This window comes from Vicugna pacos, chromosome 1, assembly GCF_048564905.1.
Source record: "Vicugna pacos chromosome 1, VicPac4, whole genome shotgun sequence".
Taxonomy (NCBI): domain Eukaryota; kingdom Metazoa; phylum Chordata; class Mammalia; order Artiodactyla; family Camelidae; genus Vicugna; species Vicugna pacos.
Window position 1 is genome coordinate 68,218,289 of NC_132987.1, and position 27,098 is coordinate 68,245,386.

Genomic DNA, 27,098 nt, shown 5'->3' on the forward strand with positions numbered 1-27,098 from the left:
GCACAACCATGTGATTGTACTTAATACTACTGAATTGTACACTTAAAATAATTAAAATGATTTTTAAAAGAGGTAAAGAAAATCATTATGGAGTACCTGGCTACGGAGAAAGTGGTGAAGGTATGTGCCATTTCTCTCTGTTCCCAAGCCCACCCCAGCCACTCTCATCATCCTCTGCCCAGCTTTATGTACCGGGGCCACATCAACACGCCTCTTGTCTTCTAACTTCTGGTTCACGTCACTCGGTGGGAGCACCAGCAGGAGAATGAGGGAGGAAAGAAGAGCAAAGTTGGAGAATCTGCTTCCCCATTTCCCTCCCTGCAGGATTGCTGCCCGGTGACTGTGTCCCTTGACTGAAGGTCTTGCAGATCTCTCTGTCTCCAGACTCTGGTGCTCCTTCCTCTCACCTCTTCAGACCCAGGGCAGAAGCAGCCCCCAATGCCCTTAGCTGCAGGGAACTGCACTGTCCCTTGTGGTTTCCCCACCTCCTACTAACACTTTTGTAAATAGTCCTTTTATTAAATCCTCCTCAAATTATACAATTTGAGTGCAGCATCTGTTTCTTCCTGGACTGTGGCTAGATACAGGGTTATTTGTAAAGATCAAAGTTTGGGAAACACTGACCTAAGGAAAATCCACCTATATTCCCCAAAAATCTCTCTGATCCCCCAAACCTTCCAGGTATCCAGAGAGGGCAATGGAAAGGGATGCTGAATGGTGCCATCTTCCTCCCTACCCTTCATCCCTTCTCTTAGTCCAAACACTTCTTTTCAATTGCTATTTTAATACAGAGAATTCAGCATCTACTGTTTTCTCCAGTCCCACAGATTGTAAGTCACATTTTTTTGTACGTAACAGAATTCCATTCCAATAAAACAATTAAATGATTCAGATATTCCATGGAGTTTTATTTGGGAAAAAACACAACTTTTCCCTGTATAGGTTTCTATTGAATTCTAGGTACAGATGCCCAAGGATATGAGGCAGTTTCAGTTAAGCGTAAGTAGGAAAGCTCATACAGTATCTTTGTAAGGCTCTATGAATAGACAATGGAGATAAAGCTCTCTACATAATTATCTGTAATTATGGGTAAAATAAAGAGTTTAGCCTTCCTTCTTACTAGTAATGGCTTACAGTAAGTTGAACACCCACACCCCCTATCCCCAATCCAGGGAGCTGGATCCTGCCCTTATACTATATACAGGTTATTTTCAGGTCATGAGAAACAGTCTCACTTGCTTGTAAGTTCACTGGCTCAGGTAAGCAGACCATATTTTTACTGCAAGACAAGAGCAACAAGAGGGTGTGTGCTCAGGGCAGGCTCCTGCTGGGCAGGAGGGAGGGATGAGTTGCGTGTGCTCCTGCTTCCTTGATGTCATGTGAAAGAGGTCTACAACTGTCTAGAGGACGATTATCCCTGGATTACTAGAGGAGCCTACTCCTGTGCTCTGAGGGCCCAGGTGTGGTAAGTCTCTAAATGCCTGCTAGACATGAGGTAAATGGGATGGCAATTTTAGGTCCACCCATGAATGTGGTCAGTGGAGGCTAAAGAAGAGGAAGTAAGCAATGAGTAATCTTTGTTCCAATAAACTCTTACACAGAAACTAAACAGAATGGATACATAATACAGAGTATATATATATATATATATATATACACCAAATAAAATGGTGTTTCTTATATTAAAGTGGGAATGAGGAATTAAAGTCTACCCTCTTTGGCTTCTTAGCATCCCAACCCAAGATGGCCCTGCAGGAGGCTCAGGAAAACCCTGGGTCTCTGTCATCTCTACATCAAAGAAGCTCATCATCTTGATGAGATTACACATCAACAAATACCATATCTAAGGTCAGGACTGGTCCTTGCAGGTGTGTCTGGGGTGGGGTGGACAATGAGCTTACTTGTCATTGACGGGCAAAGGAGCAGTGCAGAACTTTCCGATAATGGTCGTCCGGTCTTTTTTCCAAACCCGGTGGGAAGCCTGAAACTTGAGTTTCACTTGGCTTATCTGGCACTGAGGGTTGGGGTGAGCTATGACTCCTTTCCCATGGCGGTGCTGTCTAGGTCTGCAAGGGAAAGGGAAAGTAGCATTTACACACACAATGGAGTATTCTTCACCCTTTAAAAAGAAGGAAACTCTGACTCTAAGAGGCTGCTTGGATGGATGCTGCAACATGCATAAACCTTAAATTGCAGCCTGTTGCTTACGTCATTCGCCCTGCCTGCAGAGCACATTTGTCCTTTGCCTCCCCCTGGCTCACAGGGGTTCTGCAGGAAGCTTGGTCAGTTAGCTCCTAGAAGGTGGGCACCACAATCCTCTGCCTCACCCTCACCAGACTCTTGGCCCACACCTCGACAACTTTGAACAGGACGCAGAAAATAGGCGTTGATTTTTTAAAGTAAATAAGTGGACTCTGCAGCAAAAATAGTAGCTCTTGGATTTTCATATCTGGAAAAGTGTCCTAGCTAGTGCAGATCTGACTGTAGATTGGTGAAGATCTCATTCTCAGGTCCATCTACCTGGAAGTAGAGGCTTCTTCCCAGGCATTCAGTTCCAAGAATTTTCTGTGCTGTCTGCTATATTTTAGAGTAAGCAAGAATGTGTGGATGGAAACAAACGAACAAACAACAAGCTTTGAAGTCCAGGTGTGGTCTCCTCCCAGCTGTGGCTTTGGAGGCACACAGCACTAGGTCTAAGCCCCGGCTCCCTCCCCTCTGCTCTGCCAGCCTGTTCCAGTCCCCTCTGGACTCAGAAAGAGGGACTATGAGAAAGAAGGAGAGCCCAGAGGGTGCTGTTTTCCCCTCCTCAGTGTCGTCTAAGCTAAGCATGGTTTCCCTTTCGTTTCTGACCTCTGTAGACTAATGAAATGTCTTCGTTTTGTACTTTCTAACCCAGAGTTAGTCATACAGTTTGTTTTGTCCTTTTGAGAAAGATCCCGTGAAACTTTGTTTAAAAGCTGTTCCTCTTTCTTTCCTTCTTTCCCTTTCTTTCTTTTTCTTTTCTTTTATTTCTTTTCTTTTTCTCCTTTTTTTCTTTAACTTAAGATTTCTTTTGAAGTATTTCAGAGGAAAATATACGAAGACTCTTCACTTTAAGAGGTTGTTTGGATGGAGAGCTTGAAAACTCTAATGGCTGTAAAGGACATTGTGAATGAGTGGCCTGGGGACTTGGCCCGGGTAAATTTTCTAATTGGCAGGAAATCTTGGGGTTTCACAAAGTTATGGAAAGTAAGGGAAAGGCCACACATTAAATGCCCCCATCTCCTTTTTCAATTTCTGTTCTGCAAGAGGAAACAAAAACCAAAGAATTGAAGATAATCATGCTCTAATTGCCTTCTTCAAAACAGTAATGCAAATATCTTTGGGATGAAGGAAGAAGGAATCAGTGGACATCCATTCCAATCACTCAGGGAACTTCTAAAAGTGTAATGGTTGAGGCCATGCCTGGAGAGTCTCCTGCAATTGGGTGGGGCTTGCTGTCAGCATTCTTTTAAGCTCTCCAGGTGATTCTAACGAGCAGCCAGAGTCGTGTGTCATTGTCATGACTCTTGCCAGTTTTGGCTCACCTACCAGTGGGTTGGAGAGGAGGTGACAGAAGTAACATGTACCTTGTGGAACTAACATGACTTTGAACTGATCTAATGAAAATTATTCAGTTAGAATCTGCTAGGCTCATGTGGGCACCACAAGATCTATGTTGAGGTCCTGGCTGCCTGCCGAACTGTGCTGCGTGGCATGGATGAGCTGGAGACCTGGCTGGTTGCAGGGTGTTTGGGAGCCCAGACATGTGCTCCTCCCCGCAGAAGCTTGTCTTCCCTGACAGCCGTCACTGAAGCTGAGAACTATTTTCAGATCCAAATCTGATCCTGTTACTGTCCTGCTTAAAATTCCCAAACTGCTCTCAGAATAAAAACTAAAACCTCCAACCTGTCTTTCCAGGCGCGACATGGTCTGGTCCTGACTTGCTCCTCCAGCCTCCTCTCCCCATGACGTGCCCCGCTACTGTCCACTCCCAGTGTCATATCTCACCAACTCCCGACCTGGGGCGAAGGATCCTGCGAATCCTTCAGATTTCTACTCAGACATTGTTTCTTCACACTCCATCAGGCTCTTAGTTGTTCTTATAGCACCTGCCGTTGCTGACAACTGTCCATTTCTACATATGGGCACTGGTCGTGGGCCTGTTTGGGCTCCAACCATCCCTCTGCAAACCACATTCTTAGGCTTCCTGGAACAGGTGGGAGATTGCTTCGGGCAGTGATGTGGGGGGCCTGGGAGTCTGTTCCCATAACAGCCTAGGTCTGCTTCCCCCACCCGCCTTCCCATTTCCCCTGCACTCCACCTAACCACCTGTCCAGAAGTAGGTACTTCCCAGGGTCTGGCCAGCCCTCCCTGGGCTGGTGGCAGAGGCCCTCCTACTTGCTGACATCCATGATGCCCCCTGCCTGGATTCCTGATGCTGTTTCCTATCAGGGACCTAATTCTCAGTAACTCACTACCTGTTAGGGCATCCCACTATGGCTGCTTGCCTGCTCATCTGTTATTGTCTGAATACACTATGCTTGAACCTAGTACTGATCCTGAACCTGGGACAGTTGCCCAGCATGTGTCTGTGGGTCCATCTGTGGTAGGTGCTGCCCTCTCCACTGCTGCCCCAGCCCAGTCAGCTCAGCCCACCCATCAGTGGTCACATAGTGCCTGTCCTGGGGTATACATGCATGTGTGTAAATGGAAGAAGAGAGGCCAGCCATGTGGGACACTTACGTACATGGTGATCTTGACCGACGAGGTGACATTGCTGCCAAGGAAGGTGACTGTGATACAGGTGTCCCGGTTTCTTGGCTCCTGCAAGTAAAACTCCACAAGGTTGTGATGCACTAGGAAAACAAAGCAGAACAGATGACTGGGCCAGGGGTCACTGGGGGCAATGCACAAAAAGCCCCAGAGAGCAGCAGGGCAGTTAGGAATCTCGCCCTACCTCTTAGCAGTTGTGTGACCTGGAGCAAATTACCTGTTGTTGCAGGCCCTCAGCTTCCTCAAGTGTAAACTGGGATAATAAATATAGATACTCCACAAGTCTGAATGAGAATTAAATGAGTTAATACATATAAAGCCCTCAGTGCTTGTGCCTAGGAATTAATCATTCAACATGTGATTGTTTTTACTTTTACTCGTAATCCTAGAATGTCCCACTCCTCTCTGGTGACATCATCCTGATGGTGTGATTCTGAAAGAACCAAAAAAGGTCTATCTTATACTAAATAATTAACTCATAAAATATAGCAACACTCCTCCTGCCCTCACCACACACACAGTGTCAGGGAACCCCCTGTGTGTGCAGGAATGACTACTGTCCTCCCTGTGGCGGCTGAGTGCCTGTGTGTGTGGCATCTCCCCTATCCTGAACTGCACAGACACTGGGGCTCTCAAAGCTGGTACTGCCAACACAGGCTGGGTGAGCAGCCTGGTTCACAGTGATACCCCAGGACCTGCTATTCCTCTGGCAAGAAAGGTTAAGAAGGATTTCCGCTTCCCCAACACCCCATTCTTTCCTCATTAAGGGGTAAGCCCATCTGGTGGCACCCTGCAGTGACTCTGGTCTCAAGAGCATTTTCACAGACTCCTTGGTGACTGGAACATAGCTAGAGAAGCAGTCCTTCATCTCTGCCCTATCTATACTTTTTCACTTGTTGTGTTTTATGAGCAAATAGTAGGAGGTGGGATTAAGTGGATTTAGGTAGACTCAGCACTAAATTGGAGGAGGGCTGTGGTCCATCTCAGCTCATGGGGTTAGTAACAGGACTCACTGCTAAGAACCCACAAGAGGACAAGAGAGCACTGTATGCTCCCTCTCCACGGAGGAAAACATCAGATGCCGGGTCCCTTCTGTCCTTCTTGGTTGTTTACTATGGACACAGATTGTAATGTTGATAGGCAAGGGCTTACCTGCAGTAGATAACTGCAATGTGAATAAAAGCTAACTTACATAAGTTTTAGGAATTTGATTCTCTGGGCTGAGTTTGATATGTTATGTGGCTTCTTCCTTCACCAGCAGGTATCACTAATCAAGAAAGTTGCCTGCAGTTCTGCTTCTCTTTTCTCTGATTACCCTGGAAGCCCTAGGAGGGCCAGGTCTGCTAACGTTGGGTGGGTGACACTGGCAGTGAAATCCAGCCTGTGTGGGTGCATGACATGGCAAACAACACATGACCCCTGGATGCTGTGTCAGGGGAACTGGATCCAAGGCCCAGCCCTACTGCTTACCACCTATGTCGCCCTGCCTAAGTCATTGAACCTCTCTGTGCCTCAATTTCTTTATCTATAATCAATAACCCCCAACATCACGTCATAGAACGTGATGAGGATTACATGAGGTAACAGAGAGAAAACACTTTGTGTGAAACATTGCTCTATATGAGAAAAGTAATATTGTTAGAAAAATGATTATTTGGAGAAGATTCTCTGTCCATGCTGGTGCCTGCCTGGCAGGGGTTAAGGTGACCACTATCCTAGTGAGCACTGCTGAGGCCGAGGCAGGCCAAGAGTGCTGGGCAATGGGAGCCCAATGACACGAGGCCTGAGAGTGACTGAGAGCAGGAGCTGCCAAGTGGACTACCAGGTGGGCAGCCTGGACCCCCAGGAAAGGAGGGCCCCAGCTTTGATGCTCAGAATGGAAAGCTCAGAGCATGCCTGAGGTGTTCTTTCTTTCTGTGCTTCTCTGAGGTTTTTGAACAGACATGGCCATACTTCCAGGGGCATGGGGTGGAGGTCTCACAACAAATATGAAACAGAAAAATTCTGGCTCCGTGAATCTCCCTCAGCAGGGATCTTCAAATGCCCTTGACGTCCAGATATTCCTCAGGCTCCCTGCAGCTGGAACTCCTGGTTGTGCAGATAGGGAGGAGCTGGCTCAGGCCGCAGCAAAGCTGCCCTGAAGCTGGAAGTAGAAGTGGGATGTCTGGTCCCCACAGCATGGCCTCTGACCTGGACAGAGTATCCCCCCTCAGGCTGATCTCGGAGAGGTGGCAAGGACCCAAGAGCAACTGAGAAAAACAGCAGTAAAAAGTAGGTTCCCAGAAGAAGGACAGAGACGCGAGTGTGGAGGCAGATGGTGGTGTGGAAAGAGTGGAGATTTTGGAGTCAGAAGACCTGGAGATGAATCCTGACTTTTTCACCCACCTTTGCAGTCTTGGGCACATCACCGCTCAGGGTTGGGTTGTCAAATGAGTTGATGTATGTGAAAAGCCTATAGTTGACTCTTGTAACCCACTTTATTCCTAAAAAAATAGCCATGAATTCTCTCTGGCATGAAGTTAGAAACACCCTCATCTCATCTCCCAAATGCTCCCATTAACAGAAGGAAGGGAATTACTACTTATTGAGTTCCAGTCACTATGCTGGTGATTGCCTGTGTACTACGTATTTTATTTCATCCTCACAATTGATTCTTTGAAATAGGTACTGTTATTGTTCCCATTTTCCACATAAAGATATAGAGTTTCAAAAAGATGAAGGACACAACATTGTAAACTGACTATAACTCAATAAAATTAAATTAAAAAAAAGATGAAAGAACTTGCTCCTGATCACACAGCTGGTAAGTGGAGAAGCTGAGATTCAAATCCAGGTTTGGGTGACCACAGAGTCTGAGCTTCGGGCTCCATCTCACACTGCAACAGGCCTTCTAGTACCAGGAAGTTATGGACACAAAGATCAAACACTAGACACCAGCTTATCAGAAGATCAGTTAGAATTGGAGTGGTCATATAATTTCCCGTCCAAACCAGCATACTTCTGTGCTGAACACGATAAACTAGACAGGGTCCCAGGATAATAAATCAGGAAGTCAAGATGCCAATAGCACAGGGAAGGAGGATGGTTCAGCTGTAATGTATTTCAGAGATTCTGACACCCTGTTCTCCCACATCAATATCTTTTACAATCGTTGGCATCTTAGCTTCAATGAAATGCAGTGGTCAGGAACCATGGTGAACAGTTTGGTATATGTATAGGCCAGAAGGTGGGGTTCAGTATTTCTCATGGACTCTGACCTAGGAAGACTGCCAGAGTGGGAGACACACAGGACAGGCACCAAGGAGGGGGACATGTATGCAGAATGGAGGAGTCCAAAAGGTACCCCCAAATGCTACTCTAGAGAGAACCCACACTGGAAGGCAGACTTCCATGGCGGGATGGGGAGGAACTAGGATTGGTATACAGACAGTAAAGTAAGATGCCCCCAAGTTCTCATCTGTAGAGCAAAGTGTTCTGAAAAGTTCTGGTTCTATCTAATACCAGTTGCTGCTGCCCCCCACCTCTCCCATCCCATGACATTCTTGCCTCAGTTCTTCAGCTCACACCTCGGCTACCATGCTGGACTGGACACTATCCAAGCTGGAGCCCTGGACTCAGCCGGGCAGCACACTGGCAGAGCTGAGCCTTGTGTTTCCCCCTACTCACCACAGTATGGAGCCTTGGAAGTGGTCTGGAGGTAGACCTTCACTTCCTTGGGAAGTGGTTCTATCTTGACACCACCTTGTTCCACCAGCCCTAGAAAGAAAGATGCAAAGACAGCAGAGCCCTGAGGCCACATATTGATTAACTCCTGCACCCATTCATTCCACAGACAACTCCACTGTATTGCTTGTGATGTGCTATGCCCTATAGTGAGTCCTGGGATACATGCAACTCTGTCCAGATGGGGGTAAATAAACAAGTATACAGCAAATACATTCTTTACATTATCTGGCCCATTCCCAGGAGGTTATTTGTCACAAATCTGAAACGATGTCTCCATCTTGCAAAACAATCTATATGACAATTGTTTTAATGGCATCTGTATCCTGTGCACTGGAGCACGGGGAAGTATTTGGCTTGAAGAACAGGGGTTGACAAGTTGGAGAAAGGCATTCCAGGCAGAGAGTACAGTTTGGGTAGAGGCACAAAGAGTGAGGAAACATGAATACTCTAGGCAGTTTGAGTAGTTAGCGTTCCTGGGGTGTCTGGAGAAAAGAGAAAGTGTAGTGAGAGATGAGGCTGGACAGACAGTGTGAAGTGATTGTTACACCATCTGGTCCATCACATTTGTGGGAAATAGTGACATATGCCCGATAAGTAGGAAGTAAATGTTGATTTGCTTTATTATGGGAAACTACCTCTACCTTAACATGTTGTCAAGCTGATATTCATTTCATTCATATAAGCAATGACAGGCTGCTGCAGTGCTGACTGGCAGCCAGGAGTGGGAAGTGGGAGAGCAAAGAAGAAGGAACCATTTACACTACCAAAGAGTTTTTTCTGGAGCCCTTCAGGCTAGATGACCTCAGGATATTCACAGCAATGATCCGCACAGGGTGAGTTGAGGCCAAATCCCTCAGCCTTCCCAATCCCTTCTCCTCAGACTGGATCATCCAGGAATGTGCCCAGACCAATCAACAATTAGTAACTCTTCCAGTTGGCATGCGGCCTCATGCCTGTAAGGTGGGCCACGGGTGCCAGTCTTGGGGATTCCCCTGCAGCCCCTTGATTTAGAGTCCATCAGGAATTGTAGAGTGGCTAGCCTAGCAAGGAAGACTTATGGCAAGTATCTGGTCTGAGATTGGGTGCAGGGGCTCTGGACTATACCAATGCTTCTAGAGAGCATCCTGAGGCTGGACTTGCAGGCCTGAGGCTGTGTGTGTGTGTGAAGGGTGTATGCAGAGCGAGTATGGCATCAGGTTGCTGTACAGAGGGCAAGGCGTGGGACACAGAGAGCTAAATGCCACCTTACAGATGAGAACAGGCTGAACAACTCATTGCTTAAATTTTAACCCAACTTGGATAGACTTTTTAATCACAGGATATCAGGATTTAAAGAGGTGACAAGACTTGAACTTTTCCCAAATTGTCAAAGGAAGCCAAAGGGGTAGCATTTACCAATCCTTGGACAGGAAAGCAGAAAAGGGTTGAAACAATCCAGACAGTGTCCAGCAAGGAAGGCCTTATAGCTGGTACAAGGGAAGGCCATCAGTGGACAGGAATTCTCCAGTGCGCTGATGTAGAGGTGCACAGCCCTCATGTGATCACAGATCAAATAACTGTAGCCTGAAGAGGGCGAAAAAACACAACCAAGGTTTCGGTTCAAGACAAATGGAAACTCCCTCCATGTCACTTACTGTAACTCTATTGAATTTTATATTCCAACAGGCTATAAATACATGGGATGTCCCCTGAGCCACATTTAAAAAAAAAATGAATGAACATGGTTACAACACTCTCCCTTTTCCTTTTAATTTTCCTGGGATAACTAAGTTTAATCTACCAAGAAAATTGCTTAATTTGAGACCCATTCTTCCATGATCATGTAAGCTCTCTTTCAGAAAATGGGAGCATACAGAGAGCTGGCAATCCTGACCCCACTTCTCAACATGGGTATCTGTCTGCACACTTTTACCTTCTTCAGCATCACCCACACAACCAATTTTTTAAAACCTCATTCTACCCAACCTAGCAACAAGACAATCAAGAGAGTCAGCAGCAGTTCACGGTCCATCTCTGAAAGCCAGTGTGCTGAGGTCCACCTTGCCAAATAACTGAAACACTGAATTTGACAAATGTCCCAATTTAACAAACATTTGGTTTTCTTGTTATTGTTGACTAATTTAAAATTTCTAAAAATTCACCTTGGATGAATTTCCCAGGGCTAAGAGGTCTATAGTGAGCCATAACTCCAAGGAAGAGTCTTCAGACTCTTCCATCACCTTGAGACCCCCTCTCTGGGACCAGCAACCAAGTCTAAGCTTTGTGTTGACTTTCCTTTCCCCCGTGGTTGGACACACTCTACAGTCAACCTCCTACTAGCTGCAACAGGGAGCTGGGAAACACAAACTAAACCCTTCTCAAATTGTGTTATGAAGAAAAAATGAAAAGTGGGCAACTAAAATGTCACAGAAATTTTCAAGAGCCATTAAAACAAAACAAAACCATCTCATCTGATCAGAATTGCTGAAAAATTTATAAACTGTTAAAAGAAACATGTTTTTGGAAAATCAGTAAATTTCGTAACTTGGATTAGTGGATACTCAACAAAATTGTCAAAAGAATCCTTAATGTGTTAAAATTTTGGTAAAGCAGGAAAAGACTAAAAACACAGTAAATAGAAATCAAGATAAAATTCCTGTATGAAATGTTGATAGGCTGGTTATAGTCATAAGAAAACTAAATAACTTTAGTGCTTAGCTTTTGATAAATTTAATATTATTTAAAATTAGGCCAAGAAGAATATAGTCAATGAATATATCAGAAAAGGACATTCCAGAAGAATGTATTTAAAATAGAAGAAATATATATTCATTGAATGTATTCAGGAAGATTATCCTGAAAACAATTTTGTGGAACTTAAATTCAGTAAGTTTGGGGAAATAGTGAGGTAGGAATTGATCCTTCAGGTAGCTAGCTTTCGCGTATCAGTCTGCTTCTGCCATAGCGAGGGTCTTCAGAGGATGTAGCTAGTGTGAACTACGCCACAAAGGATGGCCGAGGAAGAGTAGTAGTTCTTGGCTTGAGTGATGTTAGATCACAGCAGGGCCTAAGAAGTGGGAAGGGCAGCCTAAATGTGGAGCAGGCTCTTCATTTCAAGCACTCCTCCCCCAGAATTCCTGGGCTCTAAAGACATCCATTCAGTAAGTGCTGAGTAAGTCTGATGGGATAGAGAAAAGGACACTGTAAGGAAGGCTCACAGTGGCCCACATTGGCTGACTCAACAGGAAGGCTGTTGGTAAACTACAGTCTCTGAGGTAGTCAAACACCAACTCTTTCTGGCCTCCTGACCTGCATGAATGAAGATGGGACAGCCAGGTTGGTCTTGGCCTCCGTTGACGAAGTAGTCCACATGTCCGACAGGAATCCGAATACCCAAATCTGAAAGGAGAACCCTGTTACCCTCTCACTGCAGGGGCCCATTTTCCAGGTCCCACAGCAGGGCTCACTGGTAGCAGAGCCTGAAGGCTGACCTTGGGGGCCCACCCCCTCTCTGTGCTGAATGGGTGCTCACTTCACTCCTAAGTGCTGGGAGACTGCAGAATGAGCCCTCAGATTGTTTTCAAAAGGGGTTTTGTCATGCTGAAAGGAATAGAAGAATAAATTCGTAAGAAGATACTCATTTGCCTAATAAAATCAAGAAAAATATCCTTAACATAAGTTTTATGAATCAGTAAATGTTATAAGCTTAGTAAATTTCCTTGTTGAATAGTTTCTATTTTGCTTCAAGCAACAGTTCAGATATGTATGTCTGAGGTCACATTTATAGTCTCTCACACATTTTTGTATTTTTCTGACTGAGCAGAAATATAATCTGGCTATAAAGAGATGACTTTGAGAGACTGCAGATCTTATCTCATCATTGTAACCATATCTGACCCTCAGACTGGGTCAGATTCAGCTGCCAAAGACCTTGATTTCTTCCTTCACATTATCTGTCACTATTGTAAGCAACTGATTATGTATTATTTGTTTAATGTCATCTGTCCTGGGGTTAAGCAATAATCCATCCTTGCCCAGCACCTGTCCCATCAGCTCTACCTCCAAAATACATTTTGAATCCTTCTACTTCTCTCTGTCTCTCCTGCCACCATCTTTGCCTAAGCCACTATCATCTCTTACTCAGGCCATCAATCACCCTCTAACGAGCCTCCAGTCTTCCCTTAGTGCCCACCTGCAGTCCATTCTCTGCACACCAAGCCACAGTAATCTTTTAAGGATATCCAAATTGCCACCAAGTTCTCACTGATTGTAAAATAAAATTTAAACTCCTTGCCGTGGCCAGCCTGGTCCTGCTTGCTTTTCTCTAACCTATTCAGTACATTACTCACTGCACTCTAACCACATGGTTCTCTTTCCTGCCCCACTCACAGCAAAGGGCTTTTGTTTTGCTGTCTTCTCCACCTAGAATGTTCATCTCCCAGCTCTTCCCAGTGCTGACTCATTCTCATTCGCAGTCTCACTTCCCACCTCCTTGGAGACACCTCCCTCAATAATCTTAATTGAAGTAAACCTCGCACCCCATGCCAAGTCACCCTTTGCCAATATCCCTCATTACCATAATCACAGAGTGGAATTGTTTACTTGTATATAGGCTCCACCACAACAGGGCCTTTACCTGTCCTTTTTCTGCTCTATCCCCAACACCAGCATAGTACCCGGCAAATGTGAGTGCCAAATGCATATTTATTGAATGAATAAGTGAATGAACGCTTGCTCAATTAGCCTGTAAGTTCCACAAGGGCAGAGATCTTATTTGGTGTCTTTTGCATTACATTATTCTCAGTGCCTGCTACATAGCTCAATAAAGACCAACTGAATAAATGGAATGATTTTTTAAAAAATCACATTAGGAAGAGGCTCCAACTTTGAAGGGGACTGAGAGGCCCAGCTCAGGTAAATGGGACCAATGAGTCATCTATTTAGCAAATTCAGGAACAGAAGGATTAACCTTGTCAATTAACATGGTTAATTAACCTAATAGCTAAGCAGAGGACTATGGGCTTTGGTTTCCTATCTGTGAAATAAAAGTAGGAAAGAGGGTTGAATAACATGACGGCATGAACTTACTCCAGAACCATAAATCTGTGAGATCTGGATGCTAAGAGAAAGCTTCTGATCAGATGGAATCAGATATGGCGATCTCTCACTTGAACTGCAAATTCTTCTGGTCAGAGACAGATGTAACTTCTCGTACCCAACATGCTGAGCACAAGACCTGGCACCAGATTCTGTGGGTGTTTGACATCCAGTAGAAATGAGGAAGAATGCTCACCCCCTTGTCCAGTCGATCAGAAGAGCTTAATTTGGTCATGATGGATTCAGAGTTAGGGGTTCTTGCCTTGGCCTGTCACTATTGGAGGAGGCAATTCTCATTCTTCACTGGATGAGGGCTGGTTGGCTCATCCCCTGGGGAGGAGGCAAATCCTGACTAGCAGCAGCCTCTGCCCCAGGAGTGGAATGCCCCAATTTGCTGGGGCCAGGCGTATTTACCCTGAAACAAGCATTACAAATTTCCCGTATGTCTGCCAGGCGAAGCACCCTCCGAGCACTACCTCATCAAGAGGTTCAGTGTTGAATCAGAAAGAGACTCATGACCAAAAAACAGCTCTGGTCCACAAATGAGAATCCTGCCTGCTGCTGGCTAAAAATGAAATAATTCATCTCGGTCTTCAGAAAACGACAGAGCTGGAAGAGACTTTCAAAATCATGCTGGTAAACTCCTCACTGTGCAACAGAAGCTCAGAAGGAAAGGGCCTCTTCCCAGGACCACACAGACAAATGTCAGCCTCCGAGGCCCTTCCCTCTGGTCATTCCCCGACCCCTGCTCACTGTCTGTGTCTGTGTGGATGGCTTCCACGAAGAGGGCGTCCCCAGCATCCAAGCGCTCCTCTAGGCTGGCTCTGGTATACTCCGGTCCAGCAGGGTCCAGGCCTGCAAGGACAGACATGTCAGGGGCCTTTCATCTCAGCTGCAGGAACCCTCATGGGCCCACTGCACACACACCAGCTCTTCCAGTTCAAATTAGAGCCCCAACAAAGACCCAAGGGAGAGAGACATAGCTCAAGACCACCTTTCCCAGGAAACTCTACTCTATTTCTCTAACTTCTCAGTGACCTAGTTTCTCTGGCTCTAAAATGAACCTGCTAACACCAACCATGTGGTAAGGATTAATGTAATATTAAGCCTCATGTAGTAATAACAATAGCTATAACTTTTTGAGTAGTCGCTATGTGCCTAGCTTTGTGCTGGGCAGCTTTACACATTCTAGTCCTTACACAACACAGTATAGTAAATATTAGTCTCCCCATGTTTTAGCTTAGATCCCTTTCCCTCTTCCTCCCAAAAAGCAGACCCTGAGACAAGGATTTAAAGTGCAAGTAGCTTATTTGGGAGAAGATCACAGAAAGCATAGCGAGGGAAGTCAGAAAATGGGAGAAAATTTTAATGAACAGATTATCATTTTGGGTCTCATTCCACTGAGGTCCCTCTGAAGTACTCTGTAGAATATGACTCAGAATTGTCTCACTGAAGTGCCAGGAAGCCAGGGTACTAACCACACAGCTCTAGTCCCTTATTGATTGAGGGTAGCTCCTGAAGCATAAAGTTCACAGAACCTTGCAAGTATTCAGCAAAACGCAAGGTAAATTTCTATAGTGGACCAAGGAGATATGAGCTGTTACAACCCATTTTACAGTTGTAGAAACTAATGCTCAGAAATACATGGCCTTTAACACTGACATTAGAGATTATGCAATGATAACAGTACATTTTATCCAAAAGAGCTACAATAAATAAATTTCAGTGATGATAGATGACTCAGTTACAAGAACAGAGGCCCAACACCTCCCTCTGCCTGCCTCAGCAAAGGCTCTTCCAGGGCATTCTCTACTTCCAAACCCAAGAGGATGAGCAGGTAAGAACATTACCTGTGATCCGTCCCAGTTGGCCTTTGTAGAAATGTCCCACCATGCCCGCAACGTGGGCCCCCAGGCTGACACCAATGATGTGGACTGAGGACTGTGACACACCCAGAGCCTAGAACGGGCATTTACAATGAGTTGCATTTGGACCACAGCAGCTCCTAGCCTTATAAGGGTAACATTTTTTCCTGAGGCACCAGAAGCACAGAGTCCTGGGCACGACACACCAGCCACACATGTTTTGGGAAAAAAGTACAGAATCCTCATCCACTTGCCCTCTCCTTGGGCTTCCTACCTTGACAACGCACTCACTTTCCCCTTGGTACCCAAAGTGTGTGAGTGAGGACCACCACCACTCCCTCTTGAGCAACTAGTTGAGATTTGAACCAAAGACCCACAAGCTATGAGGTAGTTCTGCTTCCATCCTAAATCTCCCCCTCATGTGTCATTTCTTTCTTTTTGACCCCTCTTCCCCATAGGCAGCCAGAACTCATCCTAAGCTCTTCTACACCTACCAGGAGTTTACTGAGGAAACGAGAGATCTCGAGTCCCAGCTTAATCACATTTTCCACGGCTGAGAAGTAGACACCTGTAGAGCCATAGACCCAGTCCACGGCGACCACATTAGCATCTGTGGCCTGCAGAAGGGTGCCGATGAATTTATCAATCCAGGAAGGCTTTGTTCCTAAAGCCCTAATGTGGGGCCAAGAAAGGATAGGAAAATTATCTGCCTAGCCTATATCTGTTATTGTGAAAATTACAATGACATTTCTATAAACAGGAAAAAATGTCACAAGTGGCAGGGGACAGTGGGGGGCAGGTTATGGGCACTAAATCCTACAGCACTTTGAGCATAAGGAAGACATAATCGCAAAGTTACCAGAGCTCCCACTTGCACACATGCAGCCTATGAGTAAATTATAAAAGGATGCCTTTGTTCCAGGTGGATGCAGGCTTGGTTCAGGCCTCAGAGCTCAGATAAAAGTTCAGCCCCACCAGCCCTCAGTCAGGTACCTCCATGCAATGCATAAACCACACAGACCATATGTACCAACCCTGCTTGTGCTACTCATGGAATAGAAAAGGTAGCTTTGTACCTTAGAGTTAAGATTTGCGATCTTAATTATCATTCCATAATATAGGCACTTTCCTTGAGGATGTTTTCATTCATTTGTTTATTCATTCATCCTTTCATTCATTCAACAAGTGGGTCAGGCAGTATGCTAAGTGCTTTGTGAGAAATAAAGAAAAATAAGATACATTCAGAAAGCCTCCCCAAGAGATTGGGAATGGGAAAGAAGTCTTCTCAAAAGCCCAGAGAGCATGCTTGTGGGACAGAGGTGCCCAGACGGGGTGTGTGCCATGGAATATGGCTTTGGGAGCATCTGGGAGCAGACAGTGGGACGAGGCTCCACTTGCTCTCTCTGGGTTGAGAGTACACACTCAGTCTCAAATAATGCCCGAATACACAATTTGCCAGAGGAGAGATTTTGGCACAAGAGTGAGAAGGGATGCCTAAGGAAAGATGTGGCTGGGTCCCTGGAGTCAGGGATTTGAGAGGCAGAGAGAACCCAAAGATGAGAAAACCATGATCCTTTGTGCAGTGCCTCACTGCCCACATCTTCACCGAGTGCTCCCAGCTCCAGCTACTCTAGAGTACCACTGTGTCACCCCATGTTCTCCCTGTTTCCTCCCAGCAACCTTTCTCTGTTTCTGGCTTTGTCAGTGGGCTTTGGAGAGAGAAGATGATGGAAGGAAGGATGGTGACTGAATTGAGACTCAGGAGACAATATATTACAACAAAATTTGGACTGTAGGGCATCAAAGAAGTTGAAGAAAAGTATATAGCGCCTGAGAAATGCTAACCTCTGGCAATGATGGAAACAGTACTCATAAGTGGAAGTTTCTTAGGTCATGAAACCCAGGAAGAAGTGAAGAAGAGGAAATAAAACCCTGGATAAAAACACCACGATGTTACCCTGAGCGATTGCACAAAACCTGTGACCTCATTGGCTGAGATGAATCATGTAGCCCCCGCTTCAGGGAGGAAAGGATCACTGAGACCATCTCTACAATCTCCCTTTTACTCAGATATGGAAACCAAGGCTCTGTGTGCTGGAGTGACTTGTCCAGGGTCACACATATTTTCTGTTTGAGAGTGTGTAGATGAGACTGAGCAGAGGAGTAACATATATGACTAACGAGAAAGAACAACCCAACGTCTGATCATGTTGATGAGAGACATTTTCAAAGTCAGCAGGAGGTGAGTGACAGGCAATAAATCCATTTCTCCTCTTGTTCCCCACTAACTTCCTATGGCATTGTGGTCATTTTCTAGTTCTCAGCTGAGGTGCTTCTATTGGTTGGCTGGCTCCCACCTGAATCCATGGATAACCAGCTTGGTTTCTAGAGTGGCATTGAACCCAGTGTTTTGGATGTCACTACTTTCTTCCACTAGCTGCCCACAGCTAGGATCTGAAGTGGTGAAGAGGAGAAACTGGACTCTGAGACTGGTGCCTCGGAGGAGATTTGCATTCTGGAAGTCAGTACACTTTGTCTGTGGGGTAGGAAGTACATCTCCTAGAAGAGAAAACAAACAAACAAAAAAATAAAAAACCAAGAAATATCCAAGGTGAAGCCTGTTCTTAAAAGGAAGAAAGAAAGAAACCGGGGCTTACAGGCATTCATTATAAATTAGCTAGTATAATAATCAGCTCATTTATCAAAGGCATCACTTCTGTAACCAAAATTTGTGAATATTTTTCATGTCTAAAGATAAAATACCAGAGCAGAATATGAATATTGCTCAACTGAGAAGATTAAAGGCCATGGTTAAATTAATATTATAATGGGCTAAATTGAGGTCCCCCTGTAAATACATGTGTTGAAGTCCTAACCCCCAATAACTCAGAATGTGACTATATTTGGAGACAGGGTCTTTACAGAGTTAATTACATTAAAATGAAGCCATTAGGGTAGACCCTTATCCACTATGACTGGTGTTCTTACAAGAAGAGGACATTTGGTCACAGCAAGAGAGAAAGATGATGTGAAGCCACGTGGAGTAGACAGCCATCTCCAAGCCAAAGAGAGAGGCCTGGAATGGCTCCTTCCCTCACAGCCCTCAGAAGGAACAAACCTTACTGTCACCTTAATCTCAGACTTCTAGCCTCCAGAACTGTGAGATGGCAAACTTCTGTTGTTTAAACCAGCCAGTCGCTGGCACTTCGTTATAGCAGCTCTAGCTAAATAATACAGTTTTCTGAAAAGAACCCTGGGCACTGAAATGAGCAGTTGCCCTGGGGGCTAGGTTCACTCTGGTCTGAACATCCCATTCCCAAGGATTTCAAGGTCCCCATTTCAGCCTCATCACTTCTTGTCCTTATGAGCAGTCCAGAGCCTTCCAGTGCCCAGCACGTGGCTGCCCAGCCAGGTGGTAGAGAAGAACCTCAATGAGCTTTATATGCTCTACAGTACCTTCCAACAGATCCCTTGACATTTTATGGTCAAGGTTACCAAGGGGCTTTTTACAATTCTGAACCAAAAAAGGTAACATGAAACTCCTGCCTTCCAGGGAGCTGAAAATCTGGCCCATCTTCAATACCAAACAGCCCATTCCCACGTCTACTTCTGTGGTAAAGAAGGGGCACCTGACGGCCAGCTCATCTTAGAGAGAGAGACCAGCAGGAGCAGCAGGGCACACAGTGACCACAGCACAGGGCTCCAGTCCTGGCGCCGTTAACAGCTACCTCGCATTCCTGCCATGGAACAAAGCCATGCACAGAATCACAGAAGTTGAGACTACAGACTGATTTGTGCAGTCCTCTTCACAAGGAAGACAGCTATTTCAGGTTTCTGGAATGGTTATCTGCCTTCAGAGGTAACTGGGAGGCACATGTATAACAAGCATGTGGATCTGGGGTATACTGGGATGTGATACTGTGAGCAGTTTGTGGGAACCCCATTTGGAGAGTGCTGACAGTGATTTCCTCATCTCTGCATCTGAGCCCCAGACCTGGTCCCCAAGTCCCCTTGCATCTCCTTTCTGAGCAGTCAGGTCTTGGACACCTGTGCGACGAAGTCCACTCTGACAGTGCAGCCTTCAGGCTCCTTGGCCTGTAGCAGCTTGAGCTCCCACAGGACACAAGAGAGGAAGACGCCTAATTTGCCTGCTCTGATCTTTGTTTTTTTTTAAGAAATGATGAAAAGACTCTGCTTGAGATGAGACTTGAATCACATACATGAATTAATCTGCTTTTTGGTCATATAGGAAAGGCTGCATCCATCAGACAGAGAATTAAGGGGCCTTTTAAATGAGCATAGTATGTCACAAAGCGAGGCCCACAGACATCACAGACTCAGTATATTCCAGACAACATTATCTAAATAAAATGTAATAAAATTAGAAATCAATGACAGAAATTATTTTAAAATATACTTGAAGATTTAAAAATTCCCTTTTAAGTAACAAATGAGTTAAAAATAATCATAACCGAGACTAGAGTATTAAAAAGTAAATGACAATAGAACCAATACAATATCAAAACTTGAGTAAAGTAGCTAAAACAGCACTAGGTGGATTTGAATAACCTTAAATGCAAATATTAGGGGGCAAGAGAAAAGGCACAGATTAGGTAACCTTGTAACTCAGAGAGTTAAAAAAAAAACCAAACAATACAGCAACTGCAAATAAAACATAGGAAAATAGTACAAAGGAAGCAGTTGAAATTTTAAAAAAACAGTGAAATATAAACGGTATCATTAGCAACTCAGCCTTGCAGTGGCTCAGGCTGACTTTCCTGGAGATCTTTGTCTCTTCTCTTTCTCCCACATCCCCATACAACTGGTGAGTAAATCTCCAGAACAAAATATTCAGAATTAAAACTATTCTCACCATCTACACTGTTACCACCTTGGTCCAAGCCATTTTCAACTCTCAAAATTATTACGTAGCCTGCAATGCTTTTCCTGCCTTCATTCTTGGCCTCCTTCAGTCTGTTTGCAACGCAGTAGCCAGAAAAGTAAGTCAAATCATGCCAAACCTCCATGCAATAGCCTCCGAGGCATTTCAGAATAAAAGCCAAAGTCTTAACAATGGAAGAAAGCCCTAAATGTTTCAGGCCCTCCCCTCCGGAGCCCTTGCCTGCCCTGACTATTGTTTCCTCTGTTCCAGCCACTATCCTCCTAGCTCTTCCTCACTCTGGACAGGTTCCCACTTGAGGGTGTGTGCACTGGTTGCTCCTTCTGCCTGCAGCGTCTTCCCCAGACATCCACAGGACTAATTACCTTGCTTCTTTCAAGTCTTTGCTTGTCAAATGTCATCTTCTCTCCTCTAACCACCCTATTTAAATTGGAACCCGCCTATGCTTCCCTCAACTCTGTCTTCTCATTCTTCCTTATCCTGATCTACTTATTTTTAAAACAATCATCACCTAATCAAGTTTTTTATTTATTAGTTTATTATTAAACTTATTGTTTATTAATTTCCCTGCATTAGAAGATAATTTCAAAGGAAGGGATTTTTATCCATTTTGTTTACTCTACTGACTAGAATAGTATCTGTCACACATAATAAACACCAAAAGGTAGTTCTTTGAAAAGAACAATAAACTAGATGTACTTTAAGAAAACTAGACGTACTTTTGATAAGATAGAGTAAGAAACAGAGAGAAGTCACAAATAAACAATATAGAGAATAAAAAGGGGATATAAACACAGTAGGTTTTTAAACTGCAAAAGAGCATGCTTATACCCACACAACAGTTAAAATTACAGATATTTTCCTAGAAAATGCATAATTTCCTAAAAAAAAATAGCTTACTGAAACTCAGTCAAGAAAGAAAGAAAAAAAAAGAACAGAAAATCAAATGTAAAGGAATTGAAACAGTAGTTTTAAACCTATTAATTGAAAAATTCTATCAGTTTTACAGAGAAGTTCTAACAACCTTTCAATTCTTATCTTACACATACTGTTCCAGAGAATAGAAGAGGAGAGAAAGAAACCAAACTCATTCTATGAAAATAACCAGAATGTCAAGTCTGGGCAAGGAAAGAAAGACAAGGGAAAAGCAAAGGCCAGTTTCACTATTACACATAGACATAAAAACCCTAGATAAAATATCAAATCTTTCAAAGATAACAAGAACCAAAAACATACCATGGCCAAGCAGAGTTTAATCCAAGAAATAAAAAGATGATTTAACATTAGAAAATGTATTAATGCATTTCACGTATGAACAACTTAAAGGAAAACTCATATGCTCATCTCAATAGATGAAAACAATAATAATAAAATTCAATACCCAACACTCCTTAACATAAGAAAGAAAGGTGTCTACCAAAAGCCTATGGCAAGAATCATACTTATTGGTGAAATATTAGAAGCATGTCCTCTAGAACTGGGAACAAATGAGAATGTCTGCTATCAGTGCTTCTATTCGATACTGGACTGGACATTCTAGTCCTAGCTAGTAAAACAAGACAATAAAATAGGATAAAAGTTATAATGTTTAAAAAGGGGGAGAAAAAAACTGCCAGTATTTACAGATGATAGGATAAAACTGTCCATCCCATTCAAGACTATGGAATATGGTACAGTGAATCATGCTCAGATACCCCTTCCTCCCAACCACCACTTCAACCAAAGAGTAATGACAGATGAATACCCAAAAGAGAGAGAGAAAAAGACACAGACCATCTCAAATATAAAAATAATATCTCCATAAATAAGAATAAGAATGGAACTGCAAAATGGTGCTGGGTTCCAGGTCTGGGAGAAGGCAGTGGCAGTATGAATTCAGCTCTGTGAGGTAAGAGGGGTCTAAGAGCACCCCACATCAGGTATGGAAGACCAGCACCAGGCCCACCTGTAGTAGCTAGTGGTGGAGAAGGGCTCCCCAACTCAGGAAAGGAAGCTAAAAACAAAAACAATACAAACAAAAATGCTACTGACTTTTTACTGAGGCTATAACTTTATTTAAGGAGACAGGATGGAAAAACAAGGCTCACTCACAGGAGCTGAGGCAACCCACCTGGCTGGAGGAGAGAGGGTAAGGATGGAGGCTCAGGTGGGGAGACAGAGAGACAAGGGAGAGACCAAAAGCAAATTTTTCTTTGAAAATTAAAATGAAATTAATCTATTGTGTTAGAAGTCAAGATAATAAGTTATCTTTGGGGTGGTAGTGATTAAGATGGCATATAGTGAATGGGTTTTAAGAACCTGGTAATGTTTTATTTCTTGCTCTGGAAGATGATTACACAGGTGAATTCATTCTGAAAATTCATCTATCTATATATTAATAATCTGTGTGCTTTTCTGTATATATTTTGTACTTCAGGAACAAGTTTACTTTCAAAAAAGCTTGCAAACAAAATCCTTAAATACATAAAGAAATCAAATGTTTACAAAGATGGTCAAGAAAGCCAATAAGTGGATCATGAATTCATTTCAGGTGAAATAAAATTTAAAAAATCTTTGACATAGTTTAAAATAAGGATGCTGAGAATGTACAAGGATAAAAATAAAGACAGAGTATAAGAAATTATAAAATCAAAACAGGTATAAATGACAAGATATATGGTAGAAAGTTAATTAAAATTTTTGAAATGAAAAAGATAGTCACTGAAATAAAGATGGAATAAATAGTATAATGTCTAGTAGAGAAATAAAAGTTTTTGATAGACAATTGATGGAGAGGCTCCAACATTCATTTAGCAGCTGTTCTCTAAAGGAAGAAAATGGGAGAAGCAATATTTTGAAAAGGTAATTGTTAAGAATTTTTCATAACTAAAAGAAGATATAAATTCTCTAATCAAAAGTTATACTCAGGGTAATGAGCAAGATAAAAATAAATAAATCTATACTAGGCAGATGACACTATTAAGTATAAAAGATATTCTTAAAGATTCCCAGACAAATGCATTGGAAAACTTAAAAGCAATGGATAATTTTCTAGAAAAATATAATTTCCTGAAACTGACTCAAGAAGAAATATAAAATCCATATAAACCTACCAGCATCAAGAAATTAAACTGGGAATCAAGAGTCTTCTCTGGCCATAAAATACACTAAGGCCAGATAGTTTTATGTGAGAACTCCACCAAACTTACAAATTACAGATAACCTTTATCTTATATAAAACTGTTTCATAGAATAGAAACTTATGAGGTTATACTCATCTTAGTACCAAGACCAGGAAAGTGCAATGCAAGAAAATTATAGATAAATTTTTTTTATGAACAAATATGCAAGATAATAACTATAAATATATACAAAAATAAAAATAAATGTTGGCAAATAAAATTCAACATGACTGAAGGATTTGTCCCTGGTGATCTTTGTCTAAACCCACAGAATTTAGAAGAAAACATGAAAGATTGTCTTTACAGAAAGATTGCTTAAACAACACACCAGAAGCACAAATTGCAACAAGAAATAAGAATCAAGACAACAACTTAAGAGAAAGAAAAATACCATATGAGATCACTCATATGTGGAATCTAAAAAACAGAAACAAAAAAACAAAGCATAAATACAAAACAGAAATAGACTCATAGACATAGAATACAAACTTGTGGTTGCCAAGGGGGTGGAGGGTGGGAAGGGATAGACGGGATTTTAAAATTGTAGAATAGATAAACAAGATTATACTGTAAAGCACAGGGAAATATACACAAGATCTTATGGTAGCTCACAGAGAAAAAAATGTGACAATGAATATATATGTGTTCATGTATAACTGAAAAATTGTGCTCTACACTGGAATTGGACACAACATTGTAAAATGATTATAAATCAATAAAAAATGTTTAAAAAAAAGACAACAACTTAATACTACTTTCCCTATGTGATTGACAATATGAAAACCATTTGATAATACAAAGTGTCGGTGGAGAGGTGAGGAAACAGCTATGCTCACATACTAATAAACTTCCTTGCAGGACAATTTTTCTCACATCTATCAAAATGTATAAGAGACAAATCCTTTTAGATCTAGTATACAGTGTATAAACAGCCATTTCATAAAATAAGATACATGGTCATTTTACAAACACAAACACAAACACATACACACACACACACACACTGACTGAGTTAGGAGAAAGCACACATGAAGCTAAGGAGCACCTTATCAACGCCACCCATTGATGCACATAGTGAATACACTATGCAAGCTGAACTTTGGAACAGGGAAGGGGTGCTGAGTAAAGGCCTAAAGTGTTACAAGGGAGGTACAAAAATGTAAGCCCTCTTGGAAGATGTGAAGAGCAGAAATCAACAAAAAGGTAGTGTGAGCAGCTCCAGGCAGAAGGAATGAAACTTCTAAAGCTGAGGAATGAGAATTAAATGTCTCATGGAGGTGACAGAAAAGCAGTCTGCTGTTGGGGACAGAGGGAAGGGAGCTTTCTGAGGGTGATGCCACTGCTGGGAGGAGGAGGGGACCTTCACTCTTCTGAGATTCTCTACCACAGGAAGGTTTAGACTTGCTATATTAAGCAAGGGGGAGCACTGGGTGGGATTTTTACGGGGAAAGGTACAATGCAAATGGCATCTGAGGGAATCTGTGCTAAAGGTCATCAGTCATCTGTGGTTAACAGGACTAGTTATCATAGTCCTGCCAGGAGGGACGACAAACCTGAAGTTGAGTTGGGTCGGCAAGATTAGAAAGGACCTCTAACAATCTCAACGACAAAAATTGTTGTTAGTTTGGAAAGTTTAAATTTTTAAATTAAATATATCTTAGAACAATGGATAAGGTGAAAATGAATCACTTTTTGGAATTAATCAAATTTTATTTTCTTATACTCTTCCTGGCTTGTGCAAGGTGAAAAGGAGTAATGCAGATTTTAGAAAATGAGTAAAACAACTAGAGGAAGTTCAATTTTTGTGACTTGAGAAAGTGCTATCATTCCCAGTATGATTGTAGGTTTTTCCCTCCCTCTTTTAAATTCATCTCAGGAGAGGGCTTTTAGGGGACCTTCCAAAGGTTAGCACTGCATAAATAGATGGCTTGAAAAATAGAATTATTGACTGAAAGAAGTCCCACCCAAGGCCGGAGGCCCCGACCTACCTGTACTTTCAACACCGAGCCACAGAAGGAGCCCCCACGACCAGAAGCATCTCTCCCAGCGGCCTGGGGGCATCGCCGAGCTGGAAGTCTCAGAGCTGGTGTGAAGTTGACCCCTAACGCCGAAGAGATCGATCACGTAACCCAGCCTCCCAGAGTTTTGAACACCAAATGCCCCGCTTGGGTCTCACTAACCATTAACTGGCCCCATGACCTGTAAAAGAAAAGCAAACTCTGCCTATTTGTTTAACTTCCACAGTTTTTCTGTTTCTTCTTCTCAATGAAAGTAAATATACTTTTCTTTTTTCCTCAGAGTAGGGGACATTAAAACACACTGTCCTTCCTGTCTGAGCCAAACATCATCAGGAAACGGTTTCCTGCACCTCTCCCACTTCCCATCATAAAACGTTAGTAAAAGCCAAGGCAGAAGTCTTTCATCTCTAGAGGATCACAAAACCCTCACTGTACCGGAATCACCTGTGGACATGTTTGTTCCCCTAGGAGGGCTCTGAGCAGCTTGAGGGCAAAAACTTTCTCTTTTCATTTTTGCATCCCCAGTGCCCAGTACAGAGATGAGCCAACAATACATGGTCAGTGTACATTTAACAGAAAGAACGGAAGAAGATGAAGTTGGTCTCTGATAGGGAGTACTATTCCTTTATAGACTCTCGGGACTAGAAGTAAAGTCCAACCTCTAAGAAGAGACGTTCAACCTGTTGAATTCACATAAAGAAACCAAGAAGTAAAGAATGAAAATGACCCATGGAGACCCTGCTGATGGAAGTGGCAGAGCTGGCTTGGAACCAGGGTGTTTCCAGTGCACTGTGAGGCCTCTCCACTCAGGGTAGTGGCAGAAACCACAAAGCACTAGTCTGCGGGAAGGGGAAGGTAGGGTACTTGCCCAGCACTCCTTAAAGTGTAGCACATTGCTGGGAGGCAGAGAACCCACCAGCAGGGCAGTACGGAACTTTCTGACAGTAGCTCTGTGAGGTGAGTACTGTCTACACGTAGCTTCAGGGCATAGAGGGGTTAAATACCTTGCACGAGCTCATGCAGAGCTGGGATTTGAAGCAGGACAAGCTATCCCAGAGGCCACACTCTGAACTGCTGCACCAACAGGCTGCACCAACCACTGGACCAAACTGTGCCAGGCCTGCTCAAGACGAGGATGAAACTATCATGCATAGATCCCACTGCTCAGGTGCTGCTGCCACCAAGAAGAGTGGCAGTATACAGGGCACTACTGGAGGCTGTTCTGAGGTCACAGACCAAGCCAGGTGTAGAAGTCCAGGTCCTCAGAGAAAAGATGCCAGGATGGGACTGGGTGTGCAAGAGATTTATTGGGGATAACACCTGTGAAGAGTAAGGGGAGCTGAAGATGGCAAGGAGAGCCTTTAGACCGTGATCAGGCTGACATCTGTGAAGGACAGGGAGAAGGAAAGTCTTGGAATGCCCCACAGTTCCAAAATGCCCTGCCAAGGAGACAGGGGAAGCCTCAAGCACAAGTCTCCTATTAAAGCAGCCCGGTGTTTTATGACAATGAGCTGTATTAGCAGCCTTATGTTGCTCCATCACTAGCTAGGGTCAGACT

General features: G+C 43.4%; 1 protein-coding gene across 7 annotated transcripts; it reads right to left on the reverse strand.

Annotated features, from left to right (window-relative positions):
- Positions 1-887: 887 nt before the first annotated feature.
- PLA1A (phospholipase A1 member A) lies at positions 888-26,044 on the reverse strand. 7 transcript variants are annotated; one of them, XM_006210326.4, is made up of 11 exons: positions 25,511-26,038; positions 17,819-18,020; positions 15,956-16,133; positions 15,447-15,555; positions 14,350-14,451; positions 11,809-11,898; positions 9,916-10,083; positions 8,461-8,550; positions 4,769-4,877; positions 1,902-2,066; positions 888-1,279 (listed from the first exon to the last, which is right to left on the reverse strand). In XM_006210326.4, exons 1-11 carry the CDS (start codon positions 25,581-25,583, stop codon positions 1,195-1,197), a joined length of 1,371 nt encoding a protein of 456 aa, XP_006210388.2. In that variant the 5' UTR covers positions 25,584-26,038; the 3' UTR covers positions 888-1,194. The 7 variants fall into 7 exon arrangements, with proteins under 7 accessions (XP_006210388.2, XP_072820541.1, XP_072820546.1 ...); XM_072964440.1 differs by lacking the exon at positions 25,511-26,038 and adding an exon at positions 20,335-20,733; XM_072964445.1 differs by lacking the exons at positions 11,809-11,898; positions 25,511-26,038 and adding an exon at positions 20,335-20,730.
- Positions 26,045-27,098: the final 1,054 nt, after the last annotated feature.

Excerpts from the sequence above, each read along its gene's own strand:
- PLA1A (XM_072964440.1), bottom strand. The coding sequence starts at position 20,488 with ATGGAGGTTTGGCATGATTTGACTTACTTTTCTGGCTACTGCGTTGCA. Across the intron at positions 18,021-20,334 it reads AGGTGGTAACAGTGTAGATG|GAGATGTACTTCCTACCCCA; the intron begins GTGAGAATAGTT and ends TTTCTCTTCTAG. Across the intron at positions 2,067-4,768 it reads TCGTCGGTCAAGATCACCAT|ACCTAGACAGCACCGCCATG; the intron begins GTACGTAAGTGT and ends TTTCCCTTGCAG.